This window comes from Maylandia zebra, linkage group LG10 (assembly GCF_041146795.1).
Source record: "Maylandia zebra isolate NMK-2024a linkage group LG10, Mzebra_GT3a, whole genome shotgun sequence".
NCBI classification, from domain to species: Eukaryota; Metazoa; Chordata; class Actinopteri; order Cichliformes; family Cichlidae; genus Maylandia; species Maylandia zebra.
Genome location: NC_135176.1, coordinates 14,394,415 through 14,414,770, shown reverse-complemented (window position 1 = coordinate 14,414,770; position 20,356 = coordinate 14,394,415). Strand labels below are relative to the sequence as shown.

The following is a 20,356-nucleotide window of genomic DNA, read 5'->3' as shown; positions in this document are numbered from 1 at the left end:
AAAGGGCTATTCCTTTCTTTTCTATTCAGTCTGCTATTTTCTTTCAGTTATTGGTTCCTATGCATAGGAATCAAGAGGAAGACAACAAGGGTTGACTTCACAAGCCTTTCCTGTCCTGTGCGAAGCTGATCCAGCTCATAGATCAGGCCCCAATTGGTAAATACACTGGAGTGAACAGGATTTATGAAGAGGTTTTCTATCTATCTATCTATCTATCTATCTATCTATCTATCTATCTATCTATCTATCTATCTATCTATCTATCTATCTATATCGATCGATCGATAGATAGATAGATAGATGATAGATAGATCCATTTGGTCCATGAAAGTATGTTTATGGAACTGTGATGTCATATTTGTGACATATTTCTGCTGCTCTCTTGGCCAGATTTATCTTGAAAAACATATTTTTTTATTCTCACTAACACTTTCCACCCAAATAAACAAAGGAAATGTAACAGTCACTTTACCAAAAACTGATTGGAGCTTCTAACATGTGACAGTGATATTCCTTTTTCGTTCAAAGTAACTTCATGAGACATATGTTTGGGATATTTTTCACACATTATAGGCCAAAAACTCATTTATAACACTTTAAATTCCCACATGTCCATCAATGCCTCATCAGAAAAGTTCTAATATATTTTTTCTTTCTTTCTTATTCTTAAGTATCTGTAAAAGATACTTAAACTGAGATTTTTTTACTCAAGGACCCCATCACTGCAACGAGAGCAATAAACATGGTGTCATTGTGTAGATAGATATATTTAAGCCCATGTAGCAATTTTCGTAATAATTTAACACACTGTACTCAATAAAACACACCCCAGCTATCAGGGCACACAGATCAACTGAGGATATCAGGGTATCAGATTTACTTCGATGGAACCTGAGTTTCTCCTTCTTCGTCGTCTTCTTCTTCTTCTTTGGTTCTTGATGGCAGCTGGGTGGGTGCATTACTGCCTCCTGTAGGATTCTGTAGTCATTTAATGTCACTAACCATTCAACGAGCCCTCGGATGCTCTTATTTAGCCCTGCCTCTTTAAAATAGCTTGATACTGTTGCTCTCCCTGCATCACTGTCTGCCCACTTCAGTATGCTTTCTAAATGAGGTGTAACGCGGTAAAGGACCAGGGTGCCTGACAGCAGCTTGATGGTTAATGAGCTAATCAGAAGTAGCTTCGACTACAGAGCCTGAGTGTGTGAGTAAAACACAGACAACAGAAATAGAAGAAGTCTCCATCATTTCAAGTGAAATTTCCTTCCTTTTGGTCAAAATTCACTCCTATGAAATGCAAACTTTCAACGCTCTCCAGTTCATTCATGATTTCAGTCTGCACTCCCTTATTTTGTTTCTTGTCAAGATGGTCTTTGTCTTTTCTACTGACAATTTGAATCCCCATTGGTATTCAAAAATATATCCATCTATGATAATAGAAAACAAGGTCGGACTTAATCCACTCCCCTGAGGAATCCCATTTCCCACTATACATTGAACTGATAGGTCAGTACCCTTTTTTTATTGTTCTTCCATCTAGTCCTTGGTCCAGTTAAACATCTTTCCTCCAATATTCAGCAAACACATCTTGATTAGAAGTCCCTCTTTCCATAGCATGTCATAAGCTTTCTTAATATCAAAGAATTCTGCAGCGACTGTCTCTGGATTCACTTGAGCCTTCCTTACATCATGCTCAAGGCAAACTACTGGATCCATTGTGCTCCTTTCTACCCTGAATCCACTCTGATACATTTCCATCATACATTTCATTTACTTTTAGGAATAAAGCTTTTTGTTGTATTTTATTTAGTCCAGAGTTTCCACATTTAGTTCATTATTAACCTGTGCCAAGTACTTATCACTTGTTTTCAGAAATTTCTTTCAATTGGCTTTGCAAAAATCCATTGTTATATTGCTGTCACATATTCTTTCCTTTTATCCCAACTTTTAACAACAATATACAACTGTTCACTTCCCACTCATAGTTCTATATTAACTATATTGTTGAACAAAGGGGACACATCTTCCCCTTCATCCCTCTTCTCTGTGTCTACAGAGACTGCCACATAGTCATATAAAGTAAAAAAAGAATCAAATTTTGATTTAAGCCAGAATTACTGGACACAAATTAAATCCTGATATGATTTTCTTTCTTATCTCCATTAAATTTCTTGAATTCCTGGCATGAATTGTCCATCAAACTTCTGGCATTACATTGGGGAATGAGTATAATTAACAGAAATATCCTATACATATGCACTGCAGCTTTTGCTATTATTTATATTTTTACATTTCCTTCTTTTGATCCAGCCATTTTCTTGCCTTCGCTTGCTCTTTGCTCCATACAGCCTGATGGATGGAGCATTTTTTAAACTCCCTTTTCACCACTTCATAACCCCAAAAAGCTACACTGTGGTTCCCTCTGCAGTTGCAGCATTTCCAATTAACTCCAACGATACATTTGCCAAACTCAAGAACCCCTCCAAAACAATAACACCTGCAACTCTTCTTACATATAACTGCCATGTGTCCAAAGTCTTGACATTTAAAGTATCTCATGGGCTTTGGCGCATATTCTCTGATCCCTTAGGCAATAAACCCAAAACATACTTCAGCATGGAGCTCTTGCTGCTGGAAATGAATTAGAATAGTTTCTGCCTCTTAAAAATATATATATATATATATATATATATTGTCCGTAGTGCTGCATTAACATCATCTAGCAGACCTTCTGAGGGTACTTCACGTAATCTTGGTAACCGGCTACGGGGGATCCAGGTTTCAAGCTTGGCCATGATCCTATTTTTCAGGTCAGTTCCTCTTGCACTCAACGGTCCTTCTCCTATCGCACTTGGGGCTATGTACCCAATCTCGGGTGGGGGTGATGATATCTCCCCCTGAATGGTAAGAACAAGATCCGGGCCATCAACACGTACGCCCTGCCCGTGATCAGGTACCCTGCTGGGGTAATAGGCTGGCCAAAGGAGGAGATAGAAGCCACTGACATAAAGACAAGAAAGCTCCTTACCATGCATGGAGGGTTTCACCCCAAGTCCAGCACCCTGAGGCTGTACGCTAAGCGGAAGGAAGGGGGCCGGGGACTGGTGAGTGTCAGCACCACAGTCCAGGATGAGACAAGGAACATCCAAGAATACATTGGGAAGATGGCCCCAACTGACCGAGTGCTCAGTGAATACCTCAGGCAGCAGAAACCCAAGAAAGAGGAGGGAGACGAGGAACCATCATGGAAGGACAGGCCCCTGCACGGTATGTACCACCGGCAGATAGAGGAGGTGGCTGATATCCAGAAATCCTACCAGTGGCTGGACAAAGCTGGACTGAAAGACAGCACAGAGGCACTAATCATGGCAGCACAAGAACAAGCTCTGAGCACAAGATCCATAGAGGCTGGGGTCTATCACACCAGGCAAGACCCCAGGTGCAGGCTGTGTAAAGATGCCCCAGAGACAATCCAGCACATACAGTGGGGCAAAAAAGTATTTAGTCAGCCACCGATTGTGCAAGTTCCCCCACTTAAAATGATGACAGAGGTCAGTAATTTGCACCAGAGGTACACTTCAACTGTGAGAGACAGAATGTGAAAAAAAAATCCATGAATTCACATGGTAGGATTTGTAAAGAATTTATTCGTAAATTAGGGTGGAAAATAAGTATTTGGTCACCTCAAACATGGAAAATCTCTGGCTCTCACAGACCTGCACTGCAAAAACTCAAAATCTTACCAAGTATATTTGTCTTATTTCTAGTCAAAATTATCTCATTACACTTAAAATAAGACACAATCAGCTACAGGGCATATATATATATATATATATATATACATATATATCCTCTTTATCCTCTTATCATTAACCTTTACAGTTTTAATACAATTATTCCTCAGTTAGAAAATTTCCCCAAGGTCAAACAAAGGGAGACCACACTATGGCACATGTTCAAACAAAGGTTTATTCATCCAAATTATTTGTTAATCAAATAGATATATAACATCACCCCCAGAAAGGTGTCAACTCAGCTCTGTAGATCATATTACAGCAGTTAGAATTTTAGATTCAAGCTGCTCTTCATACTTTTGGCCACAAGATGGCACCAAAGAAGACTTTGCTGAAAAGCTTCGGGTAATGAACCCTTTTTCAATACAAGCTTCAGTGCTTCAGAAGGCTTCATAGTGCCATCACCACCGCACATCTAAAGTCTTCGTCCTTGTCAAATATAGGGGGGTCGAAGAAATTATATTATTAAATAGCCAATGATCAGTGTTGCATTTCCTACACTCACTACCAACCACACCTCTCCTCTACTTCTAACACAGCCCGCTGTCGGCAGTTGCGCTTTCTATCTGCCGATATTCAAGACAGCGAAGAAGCCCCGAGCCGGAAGGACACATCCTGACATTAGGACGGTTCTGCGGTGGGTTAGGTCAGGAAAGATGCTAGCCATCATCTCGAATGTGTTTAGAGCCAGTGCCCAGCGGAATGTAAGTGCTGTTTTTTCTTAATTCTTTAAACGAACTTAGCTAAACATTGCAAAATGTAGTCTCGCGAAGAGCGCCAGTCGACCCAAAACAAAACTGTCATCGCTGTTCTGACCTTGTAAGCCTGAATGATAGCTTCATTAGCTAACACGGTAAAAGTTTGTGCACAGATTTAAAGTTTCAATGTCAGCGGACAGTCAGTAACTACTTAGTTAATGTTTAAATGAATGGAAATGGGAACTGTTAAAGGAAGGATGAAAGCTAGCATTAATAACAATCAGTCTTAAATACTGAGACAGCCAAGAAAACTCACTTTACTGTTCTGACATCACTTTAAAAAAACCGAAACATAAAACAACTGTATTTGATATTTTTGTGGCGCTTTATAATAAGGTCACAGAGGTAAGCGTTATTAAGGTAGTAATAGGGTATTAGCAAGTGCATAATTCATCATTTATATAGCATTACTCTTCCTTAGTATTCCATTCATAAATACAGATATATTATCATGACTGTGATTATGATTATTGCTAGCAGTCATGTAGTAACAGTGATAGATGTACACATTTACAGCATGTACAGCAATAATAGGTGTACATGGTCATTTATAAATGTTATAAATTACATACTAAGGAGGAGTAACAATATATAAAAGATGAATTAAGCACATGCTAATACCTTACTAATGCTTAATAGTCTGAACTTGCTGTTAAGAACTTAACTTAAATCAGATGACAACTCAAACTTTTGGAAACTTAGTTACAATCCATTTAAAGACTATTCAGTGAATGATTTAACTATAAACCAGGTCCTATGAAGGACAAATTATAATAATGGCTGGTTGGGGGAGGAAGCTTTGCAGTAAATGGGATGAGGGCTAACATGTAAAAGTCCAGTCGAAACATTTAACAGACTAATGGGAAGGCACTCTGTAAAAATGAGTGCCTTGGGAGTTATATGATCTCTGTAGTTGTCTCAAAATGTGACACGAATTACTTTTATAGATTAAAAGCTCTTGCATACTTGTTTCTCACAGGGGGCTGCAGTGATTATGTCAGCACGCACATATGCTGACTTCACGACCCAGGCTACCTTTGAAATAAAGGTAAGATTGAAATTGTGATGTCGTGAACACAGACTGGCACTTGGCAGTTTGACTCATGGGTATTTGCTTCTCTATAGAAATGTGACCTCTTCAAGCTGGATGAGGGCCCTGCCACTCAGGTGGTTCTGACTCGTGATGAGGGTCTGCAGTACTACCGCATCATGCAGACGATGAGGCGTATGGAGCTGAAGGCAGATCAGCTCTACAAGCAGAAAATCATCAGAGGATTCTGCCACTTGTATGATGGCCAGGTTGGATGATTTTTCTGATCTACAATGAAAGTTAGGGATGGTAGTTTAAATTTCGGAATATCTGGCAAGGATGTTAAACTTTTTGGAGGAGTGGAAGTTTTGAAGTGTTGCCCTGTGAAACATTTATTGATTACTCTTCAGAATAAATCTCCCTTTAGAACCAGACATGTCAAGCTGTTTTCTCATTATAGGAAGCTTGTGCTGTTGGTATTGAAGCCTCAATTAACTTGTCAGACCACCTGATCACGGCATACCGTGCCCATGGCTACACTTACACCCGGGGAGGGACTGTGAAGGAGATTATGGCTGAGCTAACCGGTGAGTTGTTGGTGAAGACATTAAATATCAGTACACAATGGGACTCATTTTGAATTAACTCCCCTGTGAAAAGCGGCAAATGTTCAGTTGCTGCTGGAGTAACTTGGCAGGCTTTGAATCTTTATTTTCCCAAAAGGGAAGCTGTTGAGCCCAGGACATAGACTATTGAAGTTATAAAATGATGAAACTAGAAATGTCTCCCTAATTGACTGAAGGCGGGACACATTTGTTGCTGGCCCTGCTTCAGCCTGGTTTTCTAGTCCCTGAGATTACGGTTCTAGGAAACTTATTTAGTCTGGCTGAACCTAGGAACAAATTTCAGTTGATGATGTACTTTGAGCTGTAAATGCTTTTGTTAATATCACCTAATATCTTTTTCACGCACAGGCAGAAGAGGTGGTATTGCAAAGGGCAAAGGAGGCTCTATGCACATGTACTGTAAACACTTCTATGGTGGAAATGGAATTGTTGGTGCTCAGGTAAGTATAACATTTGGCAGCTTTGCTTTAAATTTGTTACTTATCGTTCTGCCTTCCATGGTTTACGTTCATCTAATTGCATTACAAGATATTTCACAGGGCCATTGGTTTGTACTGACACTTGTACATTTAGACTTTAACACTGAAGTTTACTCAATGTTGGACTTCTCTAGGTTCCTTTGGGTGCTGGTGTAGCACTTGCCTGCAAGTTTCAGGGCAACAACCAGCTGTGTGTCTGTCTCTATGGTGATGGTGCTGCCAACCAGGTATGTGTAGCTTTTTTTTTCTTTTTTCTTTTTACATAAATGGGTTAAAGAGCAACACGTTTGGATCTACACCTGGCCAGTATTTACTTTACTTTGCAGTAGGTTTAATCTTGTTCTGTGGGAATTGAGCAAACTTGTGCTAAATGCACAACATAACTAAATTCTGGGAAGTGTTAAAGGATAATAAATGGCCTTAGTACAAAGGAGAATCTAAACTGATGTAACTGGGCTTCTATTACAGGACACCCTTTTAAAGTCTTGTGTATATTTCACAGGGCCAGATTTTTGAAACGTACAACATGGCTGCTCTCTGGAAACTGCCTGTTATCTTTATCTGCGAGAACAACCGGTATGGCATGGGCACCTCAGTGGAGCGAGCTGCAGCCAGCACAGATTACTTCAAGAGAGGAGAGTTCATTCCTGGTCTGAGGGTAAGGGTCTGGCATGCTTGAGCACATTTCTTACATGTAAAGCTACATGTTAAGCTGTTGCATAGCTACAGACACTTGACAGAAGCTGATATCTTGCACAATTTGTTAGTAATCGAACAGTTATTCAATTTGGGTTTGTTCAATCAAAATTACAAATGAATGATTAACCTTGACTGTCTCGAACACAATGCACACTAGATGGAAGTGTGCTAAATGCTATTTGGAGTGATGTGTTCGTGAAATGTAAACACTTTCAAATGTGTTTGGTGCTACCATAAACTTGTAGAATCTGCATGTTGACCATGTCAGTTTATTACTTTTTGTAAGATAAGATTAAAGAAAAATACTCAGTAACTTTGTGTACAGGTGGATGGAATGGATGTTCTCTGTGTCCGGGAAGCAACCAAGTTCGCTGCTGATCACTGTCGCTCTGGGAAGGTACGTTTAAAATGTTATATTGACGTGTGCAGGAAATGCGACTCGGATCTGTAACTTCTTTGTCCTTTGCTCAGGGTCCTATTCTCATGGAACTCCAGACATACCGCTATCATGGACACAGCATGAGCGATCCTGGCGTTAGGTAAACGTTAGGCTACTTGATTATTTAAATTGATACAACTTAAAGTGGCTAAAGTTCTCACCTACAGTTTAATCTTACAGATTTTCTCTTCACTGTGCCTGTGCCCCTTACCTCTGCTCCTTAGTAGTCTCCATGTACCCCCTTTGTAGTGACCTGACAACAGCCTAGGGATGAATTGAGATTCAGTATCTTCTGTCAGATTTCTTTATTTGATAGGCTTCACACCTCAAAGTAATTTGAATTTCATTTGAATCTGCATAGAAATGATCACAGAAATTTTGAAGGCACTGGATTTTCCAAAATGAGCCTAAATTTGTCAAAAGTAATATTACAAAACATTTGAAATCCTCAAAGTGCATTTGATAGCAATAGTAGTGCATCCCTCCAACTTTCCTGCACCCTCTCCCCTTTTAGCTACCGCACACGTGAGGAGATCCAGGAAGTGCGCAGTAAGAGTGACCCCATCTCCTTGCTGAAGGACCGCATGCTCAGCAACAACATGGCTAGCGTGGAGGAGCTCAAGGTAGGAAATGCTTCAGATATAGAAATCACATTTCTGTGAGCCAACACTTCTGACAATTTGGAAGCCTCAAACAAGAGTCCTTGTTTTTGTAACTGGGTATTAAAAGACAGTCATACTGCAACAACTTAATAACCAAGTGAGTTTAAGATCATTCTGACTAAGCATACTGACATTTGGGTTAGCTTTAGTCTGTCAAGTGAAAGTGAACAGCATGCTTTAGAGGTGAGGTTAATGAAAGTGTCTGCTCTTTAACAATAGTGTAAAATTCTACAGCTGAATTTAAGATGAGATCCTCTAGGTTTCATCCCTTGTCTTTGAGGAAAATTGCATTCATAGACTGGAAAATGCATTTGAGACAGAACAATGCTAAAGTCTTTATAAACAGGTGGGAAAAATACATAGTCCCATGGAACGAGGGGCACAAGCTAGTTACCGCGCTAGAGTTATGCTTCTATGAGCTTTAGTAGCCTTCTCCATTTGAAGTAGGATGGTAAACAAAATATGTCTATTCTCTGCTTCTATTGGTTTGACCAAACGTTCTTTGCTGCAGTGTCTAACTGTCCTTATTTATCTGTAGGAAATTGATGTAGAAGTGAGAAAGGAAATCGAGGATGCAGCTCAGTTTGCCACCACAGACCCAGAGCCCCCACTGGAAGACTTGTGCAATCACATCTTCTGCGACATGCCGTCTTTGGAGGTGCGCGGCACAAACCCATGGGCCAAGCTGAAGTCTGTTAGCTAAAGTTCTTGATTCTCCTCCCTCTTACAATCATAACCCACCCAACCCCTTTCCTTAATGCACACGCCATGTACTTTAAACGAGTGCCTCATCACTAGAGCTTTTAGCATCAGCAAGTAATCGACTTCTAGAGCTAAGTAAACAGTTGGGGCCATTTTTACAAAGAAGTGTTGGTTTAAACTGACACAAAAAGAATTGGAGATCAGATTCACTCTTCTACCTCAAGTCTTGAAATTGCTACAGTGAAATGTTAAAACATTATCAGTGTTGCCAAATTAAAATTTATACCTACATTTATCCACTTCACCATATTTAATTTTTAGCCAGAAATGTTTCGTGATTAAAATCGCAGTTTCTGGCAGACATCCTTTTATTAAGACTTCTTGAGGCATATTTATTCCTTAAATCTCTGTAAATCTGACTCCATGTGAATATGTAGTGGATTATTTGCTAATTGATCTGGTAATTTTTGAGGTGCTGTAAGTGTTCACTGTGTCAAACACAGGCTGTATGACCTTAACATGGCTTTGTGCTCTTTATACTTAAATGTACATGATAAAGAAGTCAACTTGAGACATTTGCATGTGTCTTTATTTCAATTGTCTTCAAAAATGCTGCAAATTGTAACTGTTCAAAATGTTAATCTACATGAATGGGTCTGGTAGATCTGAAAGCTGAATTTGACTCACGAGTTGAGCAGATGTCTGTGTTCACATGATCGTGAGGTCTTTTTCAGATTTGGTGGCTTGTCTCCAAACATTTTTAGAGGCTTGGCTTAAACTAAATGTGGGTGAACTAGAAATGAAATGATCAAGTGAAAATTTAAAACCTAACATTGGGTGGCAAGCTCATGCAGCTGTGCCTCTGGCTTTGTAACTTGTGTGATCAGATGTAACGTCAGTGACTCATCAACAAGCTTCTATCCCTACTGGCTTGCTTTGCAGACTATTGATGCAAGTTTTTAAAGAACTCTGCAACTCTTTCAAGGGGTACTGGGAGATTAGGACTTTCTACAGAAACATATTGAACTGTTGGCTTCAATGTCTAAAGCTAAAAGTCTTAGTGAATCTGTTACAAGGTGGGGAATGATGTAAAACACTGTGGAAAACATTGAGTTGCTTTGATAAAGGGATTTTGTAATGCTATTTGTGTATTCTGTAAACAGAGTAAAGAGGTCAAGGTAACTTTTCAGTAATGCAATGCACCATGGTTAAACAAGTTTTGGCTCTTCGCCACTGCCAACTTAGGGAGGGTATTGGATCCTGTGTGAAATGCTTACAATAAAGTAATTAAGTCAACAGTCAAATTTGCTGTCAGTTGTCTTTTTTGCAAACATGGAAAATTTCTCAGCTTATAAAGCCAATAAAGCACAAAAAGTCTATTGAACCCTGCAAAAATCACAGGTCAAAAACGAAAATGGCTTAAAATTATTTTCTAAGATGTTGGGCAAATCTGCCACCAAAAAAGCTCCAATGTGGCCTTGATTCTCCAAGGGGAACTCCAACCAAAATACCATCCTTCCAAAGATAATTGTTATTGTGGAAGCTGTTTAACACCTCAGTCCAAGAGAATTTAATAATGTAACTGGGTTTAGCTGCAAATGCAAATACACATTTTGCATCTTCTCTCCCATTAAACCATTTTAGTCAACCATTGTGTTCTATTGTGAGACATTATACGCAGCTACTCCCATTAGCATATAAATTGCACATAGGATGGATGGAGGTAGTGACTTGCCCATAGTTGTGTATCCTTGGGCAAGATACTAACCCCAAGTTGCTCTCCGATGGATGAATGTGTGTGAATGTAGTTAGAAAGCACTAAGTACAGATAAAGTGCTTGTGAGAATGGGTGTGATTGGGTGAATGTGGCATGTTGTATAGAGCGCTTTGAGTACTCCGGGAGAGTAGAAAAGCGCCATACAAGAATCAGTCCATTTACCAATCAAATTTTTATGGAGTGCTTTCTCCCAATCTTCATCAGAGAATGAAACCAACATATGTTTACTCTATTCTTCTCTTATTTGATTAACAGAAGGATTGATTTCATTCATTATCTGAGTATATATCATTGATACTCTTCTTTTGTTTAATAAATTGACCTTCAGCAAAGAGTCTAAACAGGATGTTGGGAAGTATCTGGAAAATTTACGTACAAAGTCTCTAATGTTATTGTTTTATTCACAGACTGCAGATTATTTTTTATTCAGAATCAAAGAATCTAAATAACAGAATTACAAAGTGCCTTGATGCTACTGTTGTAATAATACTGAACTGAACTTAAATGAGCTGAACTGTGATATACAGTGATTGATGAATTTGTTAGACACCATCCAGTGTAATTTTTATGCCACACTGCCACAAATTAAGTGTATTGGTAATCATTTTTGTATTTCTGTAATGGTTACAGTAATCCACCAGAGTGCACAAGCTCTTTAATCCAAATGATATTTTAATGCTAATTTATAAATATTGATTCATTTCTAACTTCTCACAAAGATGTGAGTTCAGTTTCCTATTTGTCTAATCAATGAAATCATTTGTAGTTTCAACCATGTTTTTGACAGATTTCTAAAATATTAATCTTTTTTTATTTTTTTAATGACAGGTGGTCTGACATTTTGTTAAGCACTGTGTGTATCACCATCAGTTACAGTCTTGACAGGAAAAGATAAATTTGTGTCTATTTTGGAAAAAAAATGAGTATTTCCAGCCTGGCATTGTAACCTCATTTGGACAGGTAGTAGCTGCCAAAAGTATTGTTGCTGTAAAACCTTTAGCCCCAACACCTCCAAGAATTCCCGAAGCTAAGCAACAAGGACCTCGGCCTGGGATGTTGCTCTGCCATGCAATAGCCATCGCTAAAGAAAGTAAGTCGTTTTCCTCAGTAACTGTAGAAGAAGATGTGTACTGAAACTTTGATTTAAGGGATTTTTTAAAAAGCATTTTATAAACGGTATAAACAGCATTTAAAAAGCATTTTTTATAAGCTACATCATCTACAATCCTTTGGATTATTAGAAATCACATGTGTTTTACTAACCTGGTTGACTATCAGGCACGAAAGCAGACAGTCAGTGCATACCAAATATTGCAAGAGAGGGTAGGGTTGAGCTCCCGCCTGTCCCTTAGCTTAAGTCTGCTGTCTTCAGATAGCTGGTAAGAAACGCAGCAAGGAGACATTAAATACTGCACATAAGAAGTGCTGTACACTGCGGCTGTGTTATTTGTGTTGTTCCTCAAGTCATGTTCAGTGTTGTGTGGTGTAAAAACAGAATAAAGAAAAGACGGGGGTTAAAAAGTTTTCAAGCTCTGGCAAAGCACCACTCGCACATCCTGATGACTGATTAGATTAGATTCAGCTCCAGAAAACAATGGACCTGGAAGTAGAAGGAACAGGCTGAGCGCTATTGCTGAAACTTGCACAGACTACAAATGACTTTATTCATCAGGAGGTCAATCAGGCCCTTGATGCCATTGTTGGACAATTGCAGCCATGGTTGGGCCTTTCCTTTGGATTTCTCTGAAGCAGTGCTGGGAGTTTGCTGAGTGGCAGTGTTGTTGCCGTCTTGGTCCCTTGGGACATGAAAACCTGTACAGGAAGTTTGTATATCAGGTTATAGTGTAGTGCAATATGTAGTGAAAACAATTTTCGACTCCTGTTGTTCACACTGAGATAAAGCAGTAAATGAAGTAATTCACATCAAGTGAATTACTTCATTTACTGCTTTATCTCACAAGAATCTAAAATCCATCCATCCATTCGCTTCCGCTTATCCTTTTCAGGGTCGCAGGGGGCGCTGGAGCCTATCCTAGCTGTCATGGGGCGAGAGGCGGGGTACACCCTGGACAGGTCGTCAGTCTGTCGCAGGGCCAACACACAGGGACAGACAACCATTCGCGCTCACATTCACTCGCACATTCACACCTGTGGTGTGAAAGAATCTAGAATTTGAATAAAAAGTGCAGTTGTATTAACAGAAAATGTACTTTAAAAATATATCTGCGGCATCTGAATAAATCTGTAAACAGTAATTTCCCTCACACAGTATACTGTTGGTGCAGATGAATTGAACTTTAGAAGGCTTTAATCTCTAGCAGTGCATGAGATTGTATTAATTTATCACAGGAACACCTGTAAAACCTGAATCTGCAGAGTAACTTTTTACTGCTACTGTTAAATAAATGTACAAAACTTCACTCCCTTTATCACTCTAAAACTAACTGGTTTTGACTGGTAAGTCATACCTTGTTCCCACATAATACTTGTCCTTAGTTAGTTCCGTATTATATAAGATGTCAGTCCCAATCAAAGAGGATCAATATCAATCTTCTGTCACCTTCCTTGTATTTCCCCTTTGTATAACTGTGGTGTGAATCTTTGCTGGTCAGTAAACTTAATCACTCTCAGTGAATCATAATTTAAAATGAATGACTCTTCAGAGCAAAGCGAGGCTATGTATGAATGAGCTTTTATCCACGTTCTCCTCCCGCTGATCGCTTCTTCCACCCAGATGATACCATTGCAGCTTGTCTCACTGCCTGTTCTGTGTTTTGTATGTTTTAAGTGTAATGTGCTCAAGGTTCCTGATAACATGGTCCAGTACCTGCATCCTGTTGGAGAACTGTAGGTATCAGCCTCGTCTCGGAACAGAGACGCCATCATCTACCTGCTCAGTCGTGTCTACACCCATCTGGACCAGCCAGCCAGCACTGTGACGGTCATGTTTTTTTACTTTTCCAGTGCTTTCAACACCATCAGGCTGACCCTCCTGGGTGATAAGTATTAGCGATGCAGGTGGATGCTTCTCTGGTGTCCTGGATTGTTGATTACCTGACAGGAAGACCACAATATGTACGTCTCCCACAGTGTGTGTCTGACAAGGTAATCAGCAACATAGGAGCACCACAGGGGACTGTCCTCTCCCCCTTCCTCTTCACCCTCTACACCACAGACTTCAGCCACTGCACAGAGACCTGCCATCTTCAGATGTACCGGGCTGTGGTTGACTCCTTTGTCACGTGGTGTGAGCAGAATCATCTGCAGCTCAACGTGGCAAAGACCAAGGAATTGATCGTGGACTTCAGGAAGACCAGGAAACACTTAACCCCTGTTTCAATCCAGTGGGTCAATGCTGACATTGTGGATGACTATAAATACCTCGGTATACACATTGACAATAAACTGGACTGGGCTAAAAACACCACAGCACTTTACAGGAAGGGCCAGAGTCGTCTCTATTTTTTGAGGCAACTGATGTCCTTCAACATGAGTCTGTTGTGGCCAGTGCATGCTGGGGGAGCAGGCTGAGGGTCGCAGATGCCAACAGACTCGATAAACTGATTCGTAAGGCCAGTAATGTTGTGGGGGTGGAGCTGGACTCCCTCAAGGTGGTGTCGGAGAGGCGGATGTTGTCCAAGATAAAGACAATGTTGGATAATACCTCCCACCCACTCCATGACATGCTGGTCAGTCACAGGAGCTCGTTCAGTGAAAGACTGAGAGTACCGAAAATCACCACTGAACGACACAGGAAATCATTCCTGTCTGTGGCCATCTCTCTGTACAACACATCCACTTAACACACTGTTTACTGCAACAGCTACACCCTTCTTGCACAAGTTCTTTTTCCGCTATTTATTAATAAGTGACTTTTATGTACATATATGCCTGTATAGATTGTGCTATTCTTAGTTAGTGTATTGTCTGTCTCTGTTAATGTTTGTTTATAATGGAGCACTGTAACGAAAAATAATTTCCCCCTGGGATCAATAAAGTATTCTGATTCTGATTCTATGTGCAGATGTCTATGTGAATTATTGTAATCAGCCTCCTTGAATGATTTCATTCAACTTTACTCAACTATAAAGCTGTGCTCTTACGCCCAGAGCTTGTTCTGTCCTTTAGATACATTTGTTGACTGTTTAATCTTTCACCAGTCAGTAAGACACTTGTATTGATTTATTTAAATGATTGCTTTTTTTGCATACATTTAAAGGTCCTGATGTCTCTTGATGCCAGTACGAATCTTGTTCAGGCTTCACAACATGCTCCTCCACAGTGTGACTATCAGCGGCTCATTGGACAGCTGACTGCACCAGAAAAGTCAGCAGCTTAAAAACCTGCTCCCTGTTTAACTTTACAGCAACATATTTGTCTGAAGCCATGTGTTAGTGAACGACCGAGTCCCCGTTTATGAATCAAAATAAAGAAAGGATGTAACTTCTCAAAAATCACGGTAGGTTTTCTTTTTCATTGATAAAATTGTCATAACAATAATTCAGTCTGTATAAAAGTGGCGAATGAGGAGTTTCATTAATTTCAGAGTCATGAGTATTTCTACAGGCACTGCAGCGTGCTGTCGATTTTTGAAAAGCTTGATGGATTTTTAAGGCGACATTTTTCCATATGCAGATCAACATGTGAATTTAGAGGCTTTCGCATTTCAAAGCCCTTCAAAGCCCAAAGTCTTCAAGAAGTCTGTGTATTTGGGCTAAATAAAGTAGAAAACAGCGAAGCTGAATTTCCGAGGACTGGACGTCGAAAGTGTTTTTATGCTTTTTATGATAAATTTTGTATCGACTAAACCAGAAGTGATCGATACCAATGAAAGTTTTCAGTCTTCTCTGTGTAATTCTATTTGTCAGCTGTCTGCTCAGCAAGGCTGCGTGAGAAAAGAAGCTCTTGTGACCTCAGGGACCTCAAACATGTGTAAGATAAACGCTATGAAAGTTTTCTTTACCTGTCTGGTGCAATGAATAGCTGTCTCCCAGTACTCGGGACGCTCGTCATTGTTTTTGTTTGTCTTTTTTGTGTGCAAAGGTTCTGCAGTGTCATGGCTGCTTTCATGGACACCTTGGGTCCTTTGTCCTCCTATAATATAATCATGATCTTCACAGCTGTAATGATGATGGAGTTGAGGCTGCTGGGGTGCTTATACAGCTTCACTCCCACTGCCATCAATGTCAAGAGGCAGTACTATAAGTAATCTGGAAACTAAATTGTTTTAGTGTCAAGTTTCAAATGCATCATACATGTCTGTATGCTGTCAACACAAACAGTAATAAGCAGCATCACTTTCAATCCTATAAATGGCATTATTGTTACTTTGACCTTCAGATCAATCTAATGACCTTTAAGGAGAGGTCAGAGGTCAAATGTGGCATATTTTAAATCTGTATGTGGTCGCTCTAAGTTACAAGGCTCTTTATCAGTTCTTGACCAATAAAGCTTGATTTTGAAGACATTGGTGGATGTAAGCCAAACTTTAATGGACTGTTAACATTACCCCACTCCACACCTCGACAAAAATATATCAAAATCCATTCAAAACATTTCGAACTATCGTTTTTTCTAGATGAAAACTGGCACTGTGTGTGCACGCCAGTGATACACGCAGTACGCCTGATGGGCTAATTAATTCCAGAAGATGGCAGCAATGCGAAAACAAGGATGTCAGCTACTGGAAAAACCTGAGCGAAGAAGAAGAACAAGGAAGACTGCTCCAATCCTGCAGTAGGTCTGAGGCGCGTTGCTGCTGAGTGGCTACGTGCTGTTAAAGGGACGTAACAATGGAGTCTGCTTTCCACACTGATATGAAGGAGCTTTTCTGTGCTCTGTGCACCGCTCTGCTCCTCCTCGCCACGGTCACGTCTGCAGAGGAAAGCGCTCAGGTGAAAAACCCCCAGTGTCAAAGTTACGCGGGAGGACACGTCTATCCCGGAGAGGCTTTCCGTGTGCCCGTGTCCGACCATTCCCTCCACCTCAGCAAAGCCAAGAGTGAGTTTCTCTCATGCTTTCATCCAGAGAGTGCTGCTAGATTAGCATTTGCATATTTAAAGTGTGCACTGATTTAATTTTTTTTTTTTTTTTTTTTTTTTTTTTGCTGCTTTCTCCTTCCTGTCAAACTACGACTAGCAGCTTGTGCATGTTGATGTAGCAGGCTGGTGCTGCACAGAGCACCCATGTTATGGTTTAATTTTGCAGTTATTGTTAAAATCCCCAGGTGATATCTTTATTTAAAGTTTAAGCCTAACCTGAACTCTCATGGTTTTTGTAGGACACGTCATACTCTGAAAATCTTGGCATGAGCACCTCTCCCCGCCCCTCTGACACATGACTGTGTGTGGCGCAGTACCTACACTTTTTAATACAGACCTGATAACATAAATAACACTACTTTCAAAATAATAAAAGGGGACCACTAAACTCATGTGATTATGTATGGGAGATTTACTGTGAAGATGTCCGAGTCATTGTCATTACTGCAGGTTTTTCCTCTTCCATATGGAAACATGAGTTTGTAGACTTTACCGGGCAAAGTGCGTAATTTTGCGCCTATTCCACAATTTGCATATTTATGACATGATGCAAATGTACTTTTTAAAAGGTTGGGGAAACCTTTTATCGGCTGAGACTAAAGAAGTCACTTGGATAAGTGACTAAACGTTTCTCCCACTGAAAACACTAAAAACGTCCAGATTAACAGAATCAACCTTTTGGGGCTTATTCCACTGGTTAAATACAGTGCACTGCTAGTTGTAGTACGAAATACGTTATATTATGTCCAAACGTTTAACTTGGTTTTTCATCCTGGTTTAGTTTCAAAGCCTGCACCCCACTGGGAAGGAACAGCTGTCATCAATGGTGAATTCAAGGAGCTGAAGCTGTCGGACTACAAAGGCAAATACCTCGTTTTTTTCTTCTATCCCCTGGACTTGTAAGTACCATCGAATGCACGTTACATTATCACTTTGCACATTCTGCTGGGATTGCTGCACAGCGTTGTTCTCAAGTGAAAGCATTTGTTTTGTTTTTTCTGCAGCACATTTGTCTGTCCGACTGAGATCATTGCATTCAGTGATCGTCTGCACGAGTTTCAAGCCATCAACACGGAGGTGGTCGCTTGCTCAGTAGATTCCCAGTTCACACACTTGGCCTGGTGAGATTGCTGTTTCCATCACAATTTAATGGCTGAAGATCAACCCTAATAAAAACAGATGATGTTGTATTATTTTGCTCTACTACTTTAACCTTTTGTATGTAGACTTTTATTCATTTTATGATAATGAAGACTGATGTTTTTTGCTTTCTGTTTTTTACAGGATCAATACTCCCAGGAAGCAGGGTGGACTTGGACAAATGAAAATCCCTCTGCTGTCTGACCTCACTCACCAGATTTCAAAAGACTATGGTGTCTACCTGGAGGACCAAGGACACACACTGAGGTGAAGTTATAGCCATCATCAAAGTTTTATAGCTTAAGCAGCTTAAAGAAATATTGCTTATTATGTAGCATTGTTATGGCTCCTTGCTGTAAGTTAAAGGTTTTATTTGCAGTTGTAAAACTAATGGTTGCGATCAGTGTGTAAATGATAGATGGACTGGGTCTTATATAGTGCTTTTCAACTTTACCTGAGCACTCAAAGTTCGTTATACAACGTGCCTTATTCACCTTATGCAGGAAGGCTTAAATAGTTCTAGAACCACAAATGGCATATATGAGGCAGAGTCCTGCTGCTGACATTTAGATAATTTACCCCCATGGAAACATTAACAGGAAGCATTGAGCAGCCACTCATGCTCTATTCTAACTCATCCATGTCTTCCTCAGGGGTCTATTCATCATTGATGGCAAAGGTATCCTGAGGCAGATCACTATGAACGATCTTCCAGTGGGAAGATCTGTGGATGAAACTTTGCGGTTGGTCCAGGCCTTCCAGTACACAGACAAACATGGAGAAGGTAAAACGATGGATTTTATTATTGGCAGCTGAAATGTCTGACTGTCCTTCGTTTATGCAGAATACCTAGAAACAAACAGCTGGCTGTCAGCTGAGTCTTTGAGCTGTTTCTTCTTTAAATTCTGACTAGTTCTGTGTTATTGTTTTCACAGTGTGTCCAGCAGGATGGAAACCAGGCAGTGACACAGTAAGTATCACTGGGCCAGTGACTAATATGGATCCTTAGGCACTAACTGCTATTGTCTTCCAGCATATTTAAAAAAAAAAAAAAAAATCAGACAGGCAGCAATGTATTTGTAAAAACTGATGAGCTGTCTCAGGCTGATTGCCATAAAGAAGACTGTATACAAAGATGGATGTAGTTTCTGAGTCTGAAAAGTGAAAGCATGATGGAAGTGCTTTAAAATTGCATTGTTTCTGTTTAGCGGCCAGCAGGGGGCAGCACTAGTTGCAAAAAAGCATCTGACTGTGTAACAGGATTAGAAAATGATCCTGCTGCTCACGTGAACAATGATCTCAGTCTATAGTTTCAAGTCTTCTTAATGCATCATGATTTGATTTAGTAAATTATGGTCCCATTTAGAGTAACATAGACCTTATTATTGACAATTAGGTATACTATGAGATACATTGTCATTGTTTTTGCAAATCAGACCCACCACTTTTTTTTGTTGTTGTTGTTATTCCTTCAAAAGAGGTTTTATTATTTATTTGTTTAGTTAAAACAGTTCAGTTTGGCCTCGATGGTTTACCTTAAATTATTACCCAGCAATTACACTGCAAAGATAAGAATTCACCTTTTGCTAATTTCTTCCATTGTTAAGTGGGAATTGCACTATGACTAGTTTATTATCAGAAATCTACATTATGTGTCATATAGGTCTTCTTACATGAAATGTGCTGCACACTAATTTAATGATTTCTTTTCCACAGATCATTCCTGATCCTTCAGGCAAGCTGAAGTATTTCGATAAACTGAATTGATGTATTTGTTTTCCCAGTCTCTGAAATCCAACACTTACACTTTAAAATTTCCAATAAAATGTGTTTTCCTAAACTGCTGTGTGTCTGGTCTCTTAAACCATGACGGTGTTGAAAGTGATGTTGAAAAACTAGTTCATGCATTTATTACTTCTAGGCTGGACTATTGTAATTCGTTACTATCAGGATGTCCTTAAAAACTCCCTGAAAAGCCTTCAGCTGATCCAAAATGTTCTGCAGTGACTATATATCCAGTGACTCCCAGATTCTGGAGATACAGAAATGAAACTACTCGTTTCCTCTCTGCTGTCTGTGCTTTGAATTTGATACAATGTAAATATGTGATGAACAAACATTTTGCTGTAAAAAAACAGCCCCAGGCTGTCCAGCATGTGCAGTGAATAATGCAGGTAATGCCTTCAGCATTTACTTAGCACGCTGAAAA

The 20,356-nt window shown here is 39.8% G+C and overlaps 2 protein-coding genes across 2 annotated transcripts; both read left to right on the top strand.

Moving 5' to 3' along the window:
• The first annotated feature begins 4,340 nt into the window (after positions 1-4,340).
• On the top strand, positions 4,341-10,493 carry pdha1a (pyruvate dehydrogenase E1 subunit alpha 1a). Its single transcript, XM_004564009.6, has 11 exons — positions 4,341-4,498; positions 5,532-5,600; positions 5,678-5,851; positions 6,043-6,169; positions 6,557-6,648; positions 6,822-6,914; positions 7,190-7,345; positions 7,712-7,783; positions 7,858-7,925; positions 8,340-8,448; positions 9,026-10,493. The coding sequence occupies exons 1-11, from the start codon at positions 4,451-4,453 to the stop codon at positions 9,188-9,190; spliced, it is 1,173 nt and encodes a 390-aa protein (XP_004564066.2). The 5' UTR covers positions 4,341-4,450; the 3' UTR covers positions 9,191-10,493.
• A 6,177-nt stretch (positions 10,494-16,670) lies between these two features.
• Positions 16,671-19,987, top strand: prdx4 (peroxiredoxin 4). Its single transcript, XM_004564008.5, has 7 exons — positions 16,671-16,966; positions 17,789-17,906; positions 18,012-18,128; positions 18,292-18,414; positions 18,801-18,931; positions 19,083-19,117; positions 19,864-19,987. Exons 1-7 carry the CDS (start codon positions 16,759-16,761, stop codon positions 19,912-19,914), a joined length of 783 nt encoding a protein of 260 aa, XP_004564065.1. The 5' UTR covers positions 16,671-16,758; the 3' UTR covers positions 19,915-19,987.
• The last annotated feature ends 369 nt before the right edge of the window (positions 19,988-20,356 follow it).